The sequence below is a fragment of the Zea mays genome, chromosome 2, assembly GCF_902167145.1.
Source record: "Zea mays cultivar B73 chromosome 2, Zm-B73-REFERENCE-NAM-5.0, whole genome shotgun sequence".
Lineage (NCBI taxonomy): Eukaryota > Viridiplantae > Streptophyta > Magnoliopsida > Poales > Poaceae > Zea > Zea mays.
The window spans coordinates 29,744,354-29,756,519 of record NC_050097.1 but is presented as its reverse complement, the minus strand read 5'-3'; the positions used below and the strand labels follow the sequence as shown (position 1 = coordinate 29,756,519).

General features: G+C 43.7%; 1 protein-coding gene across 2 annotated transcripts; it reads right to left on the bottom strand.

The window, feature by feature from the left end:
• Nucleotides 1-6,573: 6,573 nt before the first annotated feature.
• LOC103646216 (wall-associated receptor kinase 5) lies at nucleotides 6,574-10,769 on the bottom strand. Of its 2 annotated transcripts, none has more exons than XM_008670945.4 (4): nucleotides 10,402-10,769; nucleotides 8,309-9,240; nucleotides 8,070-8,219; nucleotides 6,574-7,961 (listed from the first exon to the last, which is right to left on the bottom strand). In XM_008670945.4, the coding sequence occupies exons 2-4, from the start codon at nucleotides 9,216-9,218 to the stop codon at nucleotides 6,760-6,762; spliced, it is 2,262 nt and encodes a 753-aa protein (XP_008669167.1). In that variant the 5' UTR covers nucleotides 9,219-9,240; nucleotides 10,402-10,769; the 3' UTR covers nucleotides 6,574-6,759. The 2 variants fall into 2 exon arrangements, with proteins under 2 accessions (XP_008669167.1, XP_008669166.1); XM_008670944.4 differs by having other exon boundaries at nucleotides 8,309-9,229; nucleotides 10,402-10,581.
• Nucleotides 10,770-12,166: the final 1,397 nt, after the last annotated feature.

Here is a 12,166-nt window from a genome sequence, read left to right as displayed (position 1 = left end):
GGCCGGCAAATAGCTAGAGCTAGGCTAGCTACAAGAATATAAAGGGAGTTGCAACCAGTTACATCGCTTGGATTTGGAGAAGCGCCAAACGCACTCTAGAGGAGTAGTAGTGTCTGTCATACCGAGGGAGACACGAATCTCTGTGTTACGTGCCCTTTACTGCAGCGTCTATCGTTCCTGCACCATGCCTAGTAGCGACTATGTAGGATATGTTTGGTTTCCTGCCTCACTTCAGTTTACCACGTCTAAGTTTAGACAAATTTAGCTGGTTTAAATGTATGTTTGATTTGTAGATATAGTTGTGACAAAATTTTTCTCCTACTACTCACTCGTCGATGACTTAAGTTTGGCAAAATTCTCTTAGACATTGCCAAGATGTGACGAAAAATTTGAGCATCTACCTTAGACAAGTACATCAGAAAATATGTGGCAATTTTTGACACCTTAGCTATATAACCAAACAGACCTATACTGTCCCCAAAATACAATTATGATGGTTTGAGAAATATATAAGAAAATTAGGAATATTTGTGACTCTAATTAGATCATCATGTTGCCTATATTCATAATATGGGACACACGAATGTGCCCCTTGTCAGCAGAAGAGCTATCACTGAAGATATAGATTGTTGTGTTGTCATAGATTGTTCAGTAGTAATTATACAAGATAGGTCACGAGATCGAAAGTTGAAGGTAAAGACATGGAACACTCAAGGGTCATAGGTTAAGGCTCTCTATGTGAGATAATATTCTGGATATGTTGTTATGTTGTGATGTGATGTGATATGCGCTAAGGGAATTCTCCTGCCCCTCCTTTTATATTCTAAGGAGGAACAATGGTTACATAGTATGAATCGACTTGATTACCAAGTTCATGACAGAACCGAATCATACATGAGTTGTATACGAGTCTAACTCTCTCTCTCTCTCTCTCTCTCTCTCTCTCTCTTTGAGTTTATCTCTTATCCCACTGAGATTTTTGTTATATCCACGTTTCTAGAATCCCCCTAACTGTAGGATTCCTCTCGATTTTATTGCAGAGTCTACGGGCTCGTGGTCGAGACCATATGCCTTTCTACTCGGGTTCTTCTTATGCTATCTCCAGCAGCATACCCATTCTCATCCCCATATTTAAATTCCACACTGCGAACAGTGTAATCTACAGTGCAAAACAGTGCAAGACAATGTTTTGGGTGACCATATGGGTGAACTGCTGAAGACGGTCTTAGTAACGATTGGTTGGGTACCCATGGTGTATATATTTGACAGTAGCCCTCAAATCTCATTTGGCCAAGTCATTGATTCACACAAATGAGACTCTCCTTGTGAATCTTATAGAATGAATTGAATCATCATGTCTATGTTGATCTGACTTTTGCTGAGTCCCTAGCTCATTCATGCAACTCTTGAGTCTATAGACTCGGCTCAGAGCTAAGGACTCAGTTTGTTTATTAATCTAGTGCTTCAGTTTCTGTAATAATTTGTCACTTTTGCTTCCTTAGTTCTTTATATAAAAAACTCATGGTGCTTTAGTTTCCCATGAGCTGAAAGCTTTCATTCTCCACTTCCAAACACTCCTGCGTAGTCGTCCCTTTGTCTTCCTCAAAGAACTTTGCTCTAGATCTCGCTTCTGCTGCCATCAATCCTTCGCCCAACTTCCATCCGCAACATTAATGGTTGTCGCTCATCCGCAAGAGTTTGAAGCTTCTTCAATAGAGAGCAAAGATCTAAAAACCTTACATGTCGCGAGATTGATACATGAGAAAAGGATAATCGAATGGCACGTGCCTGACAACGAACCCTACCTGAAGCCAAACTTGGAAGAGATTGTAGTCTTTGCTCCATTCCTGATGCATGGGTTCGGCTTTTCTACCTTTAAATTCTTCCATGATCTCCTGCAATATTACCATATCAAGTTGGTTCAATTGAATTCTAACTCCATCTTATACATTGCCATTTTTCCTATCTGTACTAAGCCTATCTTAGCATTCCACCTTTCTTTTCTCCGTTTCAACACCTCTTCTTGTTATGCCCTTGCCTAAACAAAGATCAACCCCTAGTGGCTGGGAGTGTTAGGATTCAACTCCGAGCCAATCACTAATACCTTGATTGTCCTCTAAAAACCTCCCACAAATACTTACACATGTGCTGGTTTTATGATGGCAATTATGAGCCCAAACTTTTAAATTTTTTGAGTCAGCATCCTGTATTCTCTTTCTCATTCTACCTAGGAGATCTTTAGATGTTTTGAAAAACAACTTCTAACTTTATGGAATTTTGAGGAAATGTGGCCTTAACCAAACATAGTTCTTGTGATGTTTTATTTTGTGTCAAATATGATGGTATTGCACTTTGAGTTAGTTTCTTCTCCTCTCAACCCCTCTAGTTTGACTTTTTTGAGTTGATCCTTGCCTTTAAGAGTTTGAGAGAGGTTTTGGAGATAATATCTAGATTATAAACTATCCAGACATTATTGCAAACTTCTTGTATGAGCTGATCCATTTTATGGACATGTTTTCAATAGATTTGGTCATTTGACAAAACCCCAACTCAAGTTCAGGTTTCTGATATGTTGTTGAAATTTAAATCCGTTTGAGTTAGAATTTTGTGGACACCTTAGAAATTCACTGGTAAATGTGTATGCAAAATTTCAGTTCAATCGTAGTTCGTTTGAATCTATTTTACATTCGAAAACTAAATTTGCTCTGAAAACAACATTAGAAAGCGATATGGTTTTGGGTCGTTTCGGACTTTTTGGTGTTTGTTTTGCGATCCATCCGTTTCGTTCGTCTTGTGTGGATCCTAAGAACATTTTTCAAAACACGAAATCACTGGTTGGTTGAGATGCTTTTTGTTTGAGCACTTGTTTCATTTTCATTGAAGTGCTCAAGTTTCAACTTTGAAAGACTTAATTTTTTTGGCTCTCATTCACCTCCACTCTGGTCGTCTATTCAATCCTTCAATAACAAATCCATTCTCTCAATGGGGCGGAAAGATGCATACAGAACTGACCATTTCGCCCCTAATTTTCTACAATAAAGTATCTGCAATACTTGCACACATACGCACGCTTACGAGTAAATCACGTATCACATGCAAATCAGCGTACGTTCATATTGGCACACAAGCAAATCACGTCTAATACAAAATCAAGCGTATTATGTTGACCCATCAAAATTACATGGCAATCAAAATTTACCTCTTGTAGCTTAGATGGTTAGCCACCTGTTTTTTTATTTCGCTGTTTGTTTGTTGTTTTTTGTTCCATTCTTATTTTCATCTAATTTTTTTTCTGCTTTTATTAATATAATGTTTTTATGTTCTTTTGCTTATAGTGATACAACATGTATACATGATAATGCTATTACAAGCTTAAACTCTCATTTTTCATAGTGATACAATTTTATTGTGTTAAGCTTGTTTTCTAAATCATGAACATGTTTACTATGTGTTAAATCTAAAAATTGTTTATTGCGGAGATTTATAACTAACATGTATATTTTGTGTTGAGGTCTTTTTACTATCACTAATATGCTAAATTGCTACGGCTCATGTTTATCCGTTTATGAAACGTACCCATGTTAATTATGGGTAGTGCATAACACCGGTATTTAATGACTACAATGCCATAACGATAATTAATCTGCACCTAAGCACTTGATGTTGAATGCATTTTCTGCATTGAAGACTTATATACGTGCAATGGCTTTATTTTATAAAAACATAGAAACTAAAACAAAATTACCGTTAGAGTGTATGTTGGATAATGTGGGTTATCGGTCTATTAGGTTTAGGGTTTCTTGGGACTATATATGTAACCCTTCTCTATGTAATAGAAGTGTGGAATATTATCTTACATGGTATCGACTAGGTACTCTTCTTGAAACGCCCCAATCCCTTGGGACTTAAATGTGATACAATTACTAGTCCCAGGAGGCTAGTAAACACATTTATACATCAGATGATTCCAGATCTTTTTAAATGAGACAAACCTATAAAGGCGGCGATCAACTTTAAGAGTTGGTCCACAACTCGGGACATATCATCAGAGTGGGGCTGAAGCAGCCCGATATACGCTTGCCTCTCTATTTATAGGCTCAGTGGAGGATTAGGGGGGAGGGATGAGAGTATTAGTGGGAGGATGTAAGGATTAGCGGGAGATTAGCATGTATTTGTCTCGTATAAGTGAGATTAGCTTGTAGAGCTCAGTGTATGACACCGGAGGCGTACGTATACGTATGAGCATGAGGAAAGTTATGAAGAAAATATTTGTAGGAACTTCAAAAATGATTCTGAAGGTATTTCTCAGGAGGAAAATATTTGGAGAATTATCGGTGGAATATTTGGGTAGTATTTCTGGAATGAATCGGAGGGGATCACTAGGGAAATATCTGTGCAGTATTTTCTGGAAAGAATTTGAAGTGGACTACTGGGGGTAATATTTGTAGGATATTTTGAGGAGGATTTTGGAGAGAATATAGACCACTATAATTTATTGTTGATATCAACTTGCAAACAAACATTTTGAAACGAAATTTGAAATTCATTTTGAATTTAGAGCAAATTTGAGAAAATTTTCAAGATTTGAATTTTTGGGATGCTACACTTCTCCCTCCTAACTCCAGCCGATGGCCCGTCCCACCCCACACCGTCGACACCTGCTTCCACGCAGACGCCCTGGGAGGCTCATCTTCCACTCCCAGGGGCACGCCCATCCCAGCTGCCACCCCTCCCCAGTGTGCCCCTAGCCCTCGCCCCCCACCACGCATGTGTCATCAACCGCGACGATCTCCCCTACTACGACCGACGCGGCCACGACCCCCCGCGCCACCTCTGCTTTCACCAGCGTGGCGCTAGCGCCTCGACTAGCCTATCCCACATCGCCACATCTCCCATAGTTTCGGTGGTTGCTGCTCCTTCCTATCCCACGGTTGCCCACGACCGTCGGCACCGCCATGTTTCCAACTCCGGTGAGAAGGCTGCTAGCTGCCCTCGCCTGAGAAGCCTAATAGTGCCTCCTACCTTCAAGCCTCTCCCGTCGCCAGTGTCATTCCATTACCTGGTTGGATCCGACGGAACCCCTGCTTGGTTGGACCCGCCCCGTCGCCCCCTTTCCTCCTCACTGCCACGTTTGGATTCGGCGTTGTTGTTGCCTTCCCGAACAGATCTACCGCTGCCATGGCCTTTCCAGCTAGATTCGCCGTCTTCATGGCTGGATCTGTCACTGTCGTGGCCTTCCCGGCCGAATTTGTCGCCACCCCTTCTGTTCTGCTGTCGCCACATCCCCTGGCTGGAGGCCGGTGTGGCCCCTCTAGCGGGCGCAACCACCCTGACCGGCATAGACGCGCGCTCTACCGGCTGCCTCCATAGCGGGGCTCCTCGACGACTAGACAAGCGAAGAAGCAAGAAGGTCCACGATGTTGTTGTTGTCTTCTTTAGTTGCGGCACCCCGCCGACCGTTGATGCTCGAGCTCGAACGTTGACTCCTCTGAATTGAAGAACGAGGTTGCCGCTGCGTGTCTCCAAGCCATAGCAGCGCCGCTTGTGGTTCAGGTCTCTTCATCGGATCCGTCGCCCTTCTAGGCAATGGAACCACCCGTGCCTACTCCTCTTCGTCCAGCTTGCTCATGGACCGAGCCCAGCACCGTCCACCATCCTCTAGGATGCGCCACCCTCTCCCTTTTTGGTCGGTCATCTGGAGCTCTTCCCGCTTCGGTGGAGGATACAGTTGGGATTTGCGCTATCGTCCGCTTGCCACGACGACTTCGGACCAGCACCCCCCCTTTGTCAGCTACGACCACGTCGACTTCGGCTACCTTGACATGCACGGGCTATCATCTATACAGAGTGCACACCGGTCCCTACTCCAACCACAACATTCGCACCATCACAACACTATAACTGTGGGGGGATTTTAGCTCGTCGACTCCTACCTGGCCAAACGGGCCGCCTGGCCCGGGCCCGGCCCGCTAGCAGGCACAATTAGAAAACCAGGCCGGGTCGTCTAAGCACGTGGGCTCAATTTCCTGTCCGAGCCCGACCCATAGCGGGCCTAAACGGGTCGGGCCGACCCGTTTAGCACGAAAAAAGCGGGCCGAAAAGCGGGCTAAGCGGGCCGGTAAGCACATTTTAGTGTAAAAAAGCGGGGTTAACGGGCTTAGAGGTAAATGGGCCGTGCCGGGCTATCCCACTGTGCCTAGTTTCCTGTCCGAGCCTGGCCCACTTATTCGTGCCGGGCCGGGCCCGCATAGAACCGGGTCGTGCCGGGCTCGGAGCGGGCCCAAACAGCGGGCTTCGTGCCGGGCTCGCGGGCCTCGTGTTGCTCCTGTTGTGACCACGGGTGATGAGAGAGTGTGCGTTCCTACATTATCCATGTATGTGGCCTGTCGATCCATTAAATTTAGGGTTTTCTAGGTCTATATATGTAACCCTTTTCTATGCAATAGAAGCGTGAAATATTAGCATCTTACAATTGCAAGTATTAATATCTGATAATGTTTCAGATGTATAAACTTATCTAAAGAAATAAGATATAGAATTTATTGTCAAGGAGTATTAACTAAGGGCACCACGTAAAAAACCGGATTATATATGTTGCAGACGTGCTGCGCAGAAACACATATACATACTTTTGAATGGCTAAAGATAGGCAGAGATTTGTGTCAATATGCAGTATATCTTTGATAACAGAACTGCTAGCTTGCTGTTATCCTAGCAGTAGAAATTTCAACGGAGTACACAACAACATACGCTAATCACCTACCTCGCATAGTACGAACTTCTTGGGTTCATGGGCAGGTTCTCAGCTTCCTGTGTAGGATACCCAGTTGTACCAACTTCTATTTCAAAGCTAGCAGTCGTTGTCCCACTAAGAAGGCTTTGAGACTCTATCATCTCTGCATCGATCTGTACCCAAGGATGCAGCGAAAGCTTCCTCAATCTACCAAGCTCATCGGCAACCTCCTTCATGGATGGTCTGTTGCAGCCACACATGTCCAGGCACTGCTTGGCTAGCTCTGCGAGCCCTCTGATCAGTTCATTGCTCCCTTGTCCACCATTCACGTGGCTCGGCAAGATCACATCAAGATTGTTCTCCTTCATAGCGGACAGGAACTTCGATGACAAGCTTCTCTGCGTCTCAGGCCCATCCAACTTGAGAGGCTCTTGGCCGGTGAGGACCTCAAGAAGGATGACGCCGAAGCTGTAGACGTCACTCTTCTCAGTCAGTTGGCATGTCTGCATGTATTCAGGGTCGAGGTATCCACAGGTACCTTGAACCATCGTGACATACTGCTCTTTGTCGGACGGCGCTAGTATGGAGGCCCCAAAATCTGACACTTTGGCCATGTAGTTGCCATCAAGAAGGATGTTGGCGCTCTTCACGTCGCCATGGATGATCGGAGGAGACGCGTACGAGTGCAGAAAACTGAGGCCCTCTGCTGCCTCATGGGCGATCCTCAGTAGGGTGCTGAAGGGGATCTGTAGCGCTTGGTTCTTGCCATGGATGAGTTCGTAGAGGGTGCCATTTGGAACGAACTCGTAGACCAGCATTGGAACTTCCACCTCGAGGCAACAGCCCTCGAGCTTGACGATGTTCTTGTGGTTGATCTGGGAGAGTATCAGCATCTCCTGACCAAACTCTTTCTTCTGCCTGTCGTCAATAAGCGCACATCGCTTAATCGCGATCGGCACGTTGCCCTTGACTATCCCTTTGTAGACTGTCCCATGGCCTCCCTTCCCAATTATTCTGCTCTTGTCGTAGCTGTCTGTAGCTTTTACAAGCTCAGCTTCACTGAACACCGTGAAAGCAAGGCCATTTTCTGATCTCATCCTCTCGAACAAAATCATGCCTCCGTGCTGCCGAAAATGATCTTGCTTAACCTGGTTCAGTTTTCTCTTCTGGAGGATCATGTATCCGAAGGAGGAGAAGATTACGAGAACAAGGAAGCCGATTGTAACCCCTGCGTAGCAGCATCGTCAGATAAGAGCACGCGCTTTCCTTCTTATATATATACAGGGAGAAACAAACAGTGGTAGCATGCAGCTGCTGATCTCAGCTAGCGTGTTACCTGTTATTAATGTGGTATCAGGGTCACACGTATTGTTTTGCTTGTTAAGCCTTCTTCCTGCTCGACAAGAACACCTGTACGCTCCGACCGTGTTGTGGCATACACCTCCTACTGAAGGGCATGGACTGTTCTTCTTGCACTCGTCGACATCTGCAGTATGATGAGAAGGATAGATTTCAAAGTCTATAGATTGAATATTACTGTATATTTTGTGGGACAGTTGATAGTTTGTCACTCACCATGGCATCCATCTGGAAGATATGGGTTGCCTTCGTACCCACCGGAGCAGTTGCACAGATACCCTGGCCCATTGGGGGATTCCACACACTTGCTGTTGCCGCTGCGGCACGCGTAAGTGCCCGTCTCGTTCCTTGTGGCGAGCTCACACGACGGCGCGCCATCATCTCTTATCGCCCAGTCCATCACCACCGGCACCCTCCCACTGTTGGTGTCGTTGAAAGCTGTCGTGTTGGTGATGTACGTGGTGCTGAAGCTGAACTCCTCCGCCTCCATCAGCACGGCATAGCTGCAGCTGCCGAGGCCCAGCCGTGAGATTTGGCTTGTGTCGGAGGCAGGGTCGAAGCTCACGTTGTAGAAGCCCATCTTCTTGGGTATGTTTGTCTGGCAGCATCCCATGCCGGAGCAGGATCCGTCCGTTAGGTCTGACACATTCTGGCACGTCGAGACGCACCCACTCTGGTAGCTCTTGTCGGTGTTGTCCGTGATGTAGGCGAGGGTCTGGCACCCTATGACGGTGAACTTGTTCTGGACGTCCGAAAACCGGTACGGGGTTCCGCTCGCGTCGAAATACCAGGTACTGGACTCCATGGAACCAGAGGAGGAGTCGTAGCAGTATGTCGAGACGGGGTTCAGCTCCCGGACCGTGCCATTTATCAAGGAGATGTTGAGCACCTCAATATTACCTTGGAATGGCCTGTAGACGCCACTTTGGACCTCCTGACAGCTGAGGTTGAATCCTGCTGATAGCGAGCAGTTGTCACCGATGCCGAACGGAAACGCAATGTCAACGCCGCCGCATTGCCATTGGCATTGAGGGCTAGGAACCGCAATAGCAGGGGTGCGCTTTGCCGCCAACAGAAGTAGAACAGCAACAACAGCAGCAGCAAGGTGTATAGAGACCACTTTCATTCTGTCCTTTGCTGGATATATCCTAAATAGAAAATAGAAACCACATTAGGACTTGTTCGGTTCTATCTCAATCCATATAAATTGAGGGAGATTGAGGGGTTTTAATCTCTAGTAAGTCAAAATCTCCTCCAATCCGTATCAATCCCCTCAAATCCATATGGATTGAAAATAACCGAACAAGCCCTTAGGGATCCTTAGAATATAGCTACAAAATGGAAACTGAGAGTGAGGGATGTTCTCTGCCTCTCTGGTACGGTGCCCGACTGATAAATACAGTAGTAGTATTCTAGGGAGGTAGAGTGTGTTAGTTTAGATTTGAAATTGTAAGGTCAGAAATCCTTTTAGTTTTTCCCTCGTTGACAAGGTCAAGGAGAACACATGTTCTTTATCTATCTTTCACACTGAATTCTGCAGACAAAAACACAAGTGCAGATCCACAAAATACATAGTCCATAGCATTCTAATTGGTTCTCAGAATGTGACATTGAACTCATTCAATCCATTAGCATGACTGCTTAATTATATATATGAATGCCCTGGTTGTGAACTCATTCAATATTTTAATGTGAATGCTCCCAGTTGTTTGTTCACTTAATTTAGTGTTAGCCTGGCCAGCTGTTCTCAGAATGCTGCTTGCCTGCATCATTTTTGAGATGTTGCATGCCTTTATTTGTCAGATTGCTTCATGTTTTCTCAAACACACAGTATGTGGGTGTTGTTCATCTGGTTGCTGTTCCCTCTGTTTGATGCTTTGCTTGCCTTTCAAAACAAAGCACTTGTTTGGTTGCATCTTTGTTTGGAAACAGAGTACGTACTAGTATGTTGCTAGCATATTCAGGATTTCAGGTTAGTAAATACAGCTAGGTGGAGCAAACCACTGATCTATGCCGGCGCAGGTTCTTTTTTTGCAGCAATATATTATTCAGTGAACCAAACCAGAGAACCTAATTTCATCTAGTTCAGATAGCTCCTCAGTGGCACAATATTTTCTTCAAATCTTCAACTAAACAATGAAACCTCACAAAAAATGAAACATGAACACCTTCACGCATGCAGGTAATAAAAGAAGCCATGGGGAATAGGGATGACAAACCAAAATTTGGACGATAAATTCGGTCATTAAGTTAGCCTGAAATATCAAGGAATTTCAGTTTCCCTCCAATAAAAAGCCTAGAAAGCGTACCTTTGGGCATTTAGTTGAGAGCTCTGCCCTCACCCAGCCGCCCCTTGAAGCCAAGAGCACCTCTGAAGTCTGAACCTTTGGAGATTACTTCAATTATTGGTTTCAAAGACAAGAAAGCGCCCTATGTGCGTGTTGGAGTATATAAGAACCAAGACATCTCGCGTCAATGTAGAACAGTAGTAGTCGTCGGAACGAGTCAAGGCACATCCGAGAGAAGAGACCGGGTCAAACAATTATTCTCAGACAACAGATCAACAGACGACAACGACTGGTTAACGTTCAATTATTCAGGACTGGTTTGGAAACCACAAAATCATAGAAGATTGAAGAGGCTAAAATTCTGTTTCTATTCTAATTTTGAATAATTAGAGGATTTTAACTACTTCAATTACCTCCTATTTTGTGGCTCCTAAACTGGCCCTCAAATTACTAGTCCTGTGGTGGATAAATAAGGAATAGGTTTAGTAGCAAAGATGCATCAATATAGCCTCCTGTTGGTTGATGGCACTTAAAATAAAGCCAATAATTCCCCGTCTTTGCGTGTATCGGACGAATCATTACGCATGGTTATTTTTGTGTTTTAAGAAAGAACTAACCCTTCAAACGAGCTTAACATATCACGTACCTTTTGCCGGTGTTTTTTTTTTGCCTTAGCTAGATAATCTATTTTCCTTGGTTACTTTGTGTAAAGAAAAGTTGCTTTGAACCGACTATTGACGTTGGAACTTTCTTCTCATCGAGGGCGACGGTGGCAGCGATAGAATTACGGAACAACCAGGTCAGTCAACTACATGTCTGTTTGTGTGAGTCTACTCATCTTCATCTCTCACTTCAAACTCTACTCTCTCATTGCCTAATGTAGTTGAGCTCTGTTCAGCTAGAGAGCGACGATGACGGTCGTGTTTCGCAGATCTTGCACATTGCACATATGAATATTTATTTATCACATCCCAAAATTTTAAAATGTTGATTGTGAATAAAAACACTAAACAAAGTAAATAGTTTTGAAATTTGCACAAAATTTTCCAAGCTCAATCTAAAGTTTTCATAGATTAGTCATAGCAAACTAAATTCTTGTTTAAAACTTTTTAAAATTAAATTGACGAGCTTTTGGTAGTGTGGTGTTTGCTTTTTATTGTTATGTGTTGCGAGTATGTGAAGTTTTCAAAACACGTCTAGAACAACAATCTTATCAGTTCGATATGTGGCTGCATGTCTACGTAATCAAATCTGGCTTCCTTGATTCTTTTCCTTGGAACTTCCAAAAAATCCTTTTCTTTGCAGTCCGAATTATTCCTTATATTCATTGATCATCAACCTATTTCTAAAAATCTTACAGGAAAAATTTTCAGTCCTTTTCGCTATCTTTTTCCCGGTATCTGTGAGCATATGCGAGTTTTTGAGATACACTCAAATATCTTTTTTGAACTCTAAATATTTTATTTGAATTCCTCATGTTCCTAAACATCTCTGGTAATTTTCCCAAAATTTTGGAGTTTCCAAAGCATTTTTCGCGACATCTATGCATTATGCTACATTTGAAATTTCTGGAATTATTTTAATTCCAAAATTGGATAATCCTAATCCCGATTCAACTCGGCCCAAAACCCACTAAATATATGCTCAAAAGTCAAAATGATGAGTTCGACAATACTATTCTAGATCTGCTAATTTTTTCATCGAAATTCAAACGTAGCCGCTGCCACACACTGAAATAGCCCATCATTTTCCCTATCTCTAATGAGAAGATGGCCAACATCCAGAG

Bases quoted from the DNA above. Each gene is read 5' to 3' on its own strand.
- LOC103646216 (XM_008670944.4), bottom strand. The intron at 8,220-8,308 runs GTGAGTGACAAA...ATCATACTGCAG, and splicing joins TCTTCCAGATGGATGCCATG to ATGTCGACGAGTGCAAGAAG. The intron at 7,962-8,069 runs GTAACACGCTAG...GCTGCTACGCAG, and splicing joins TGATACCACATTAATAACAG to GGGTTACAATCGGCTTCCTT.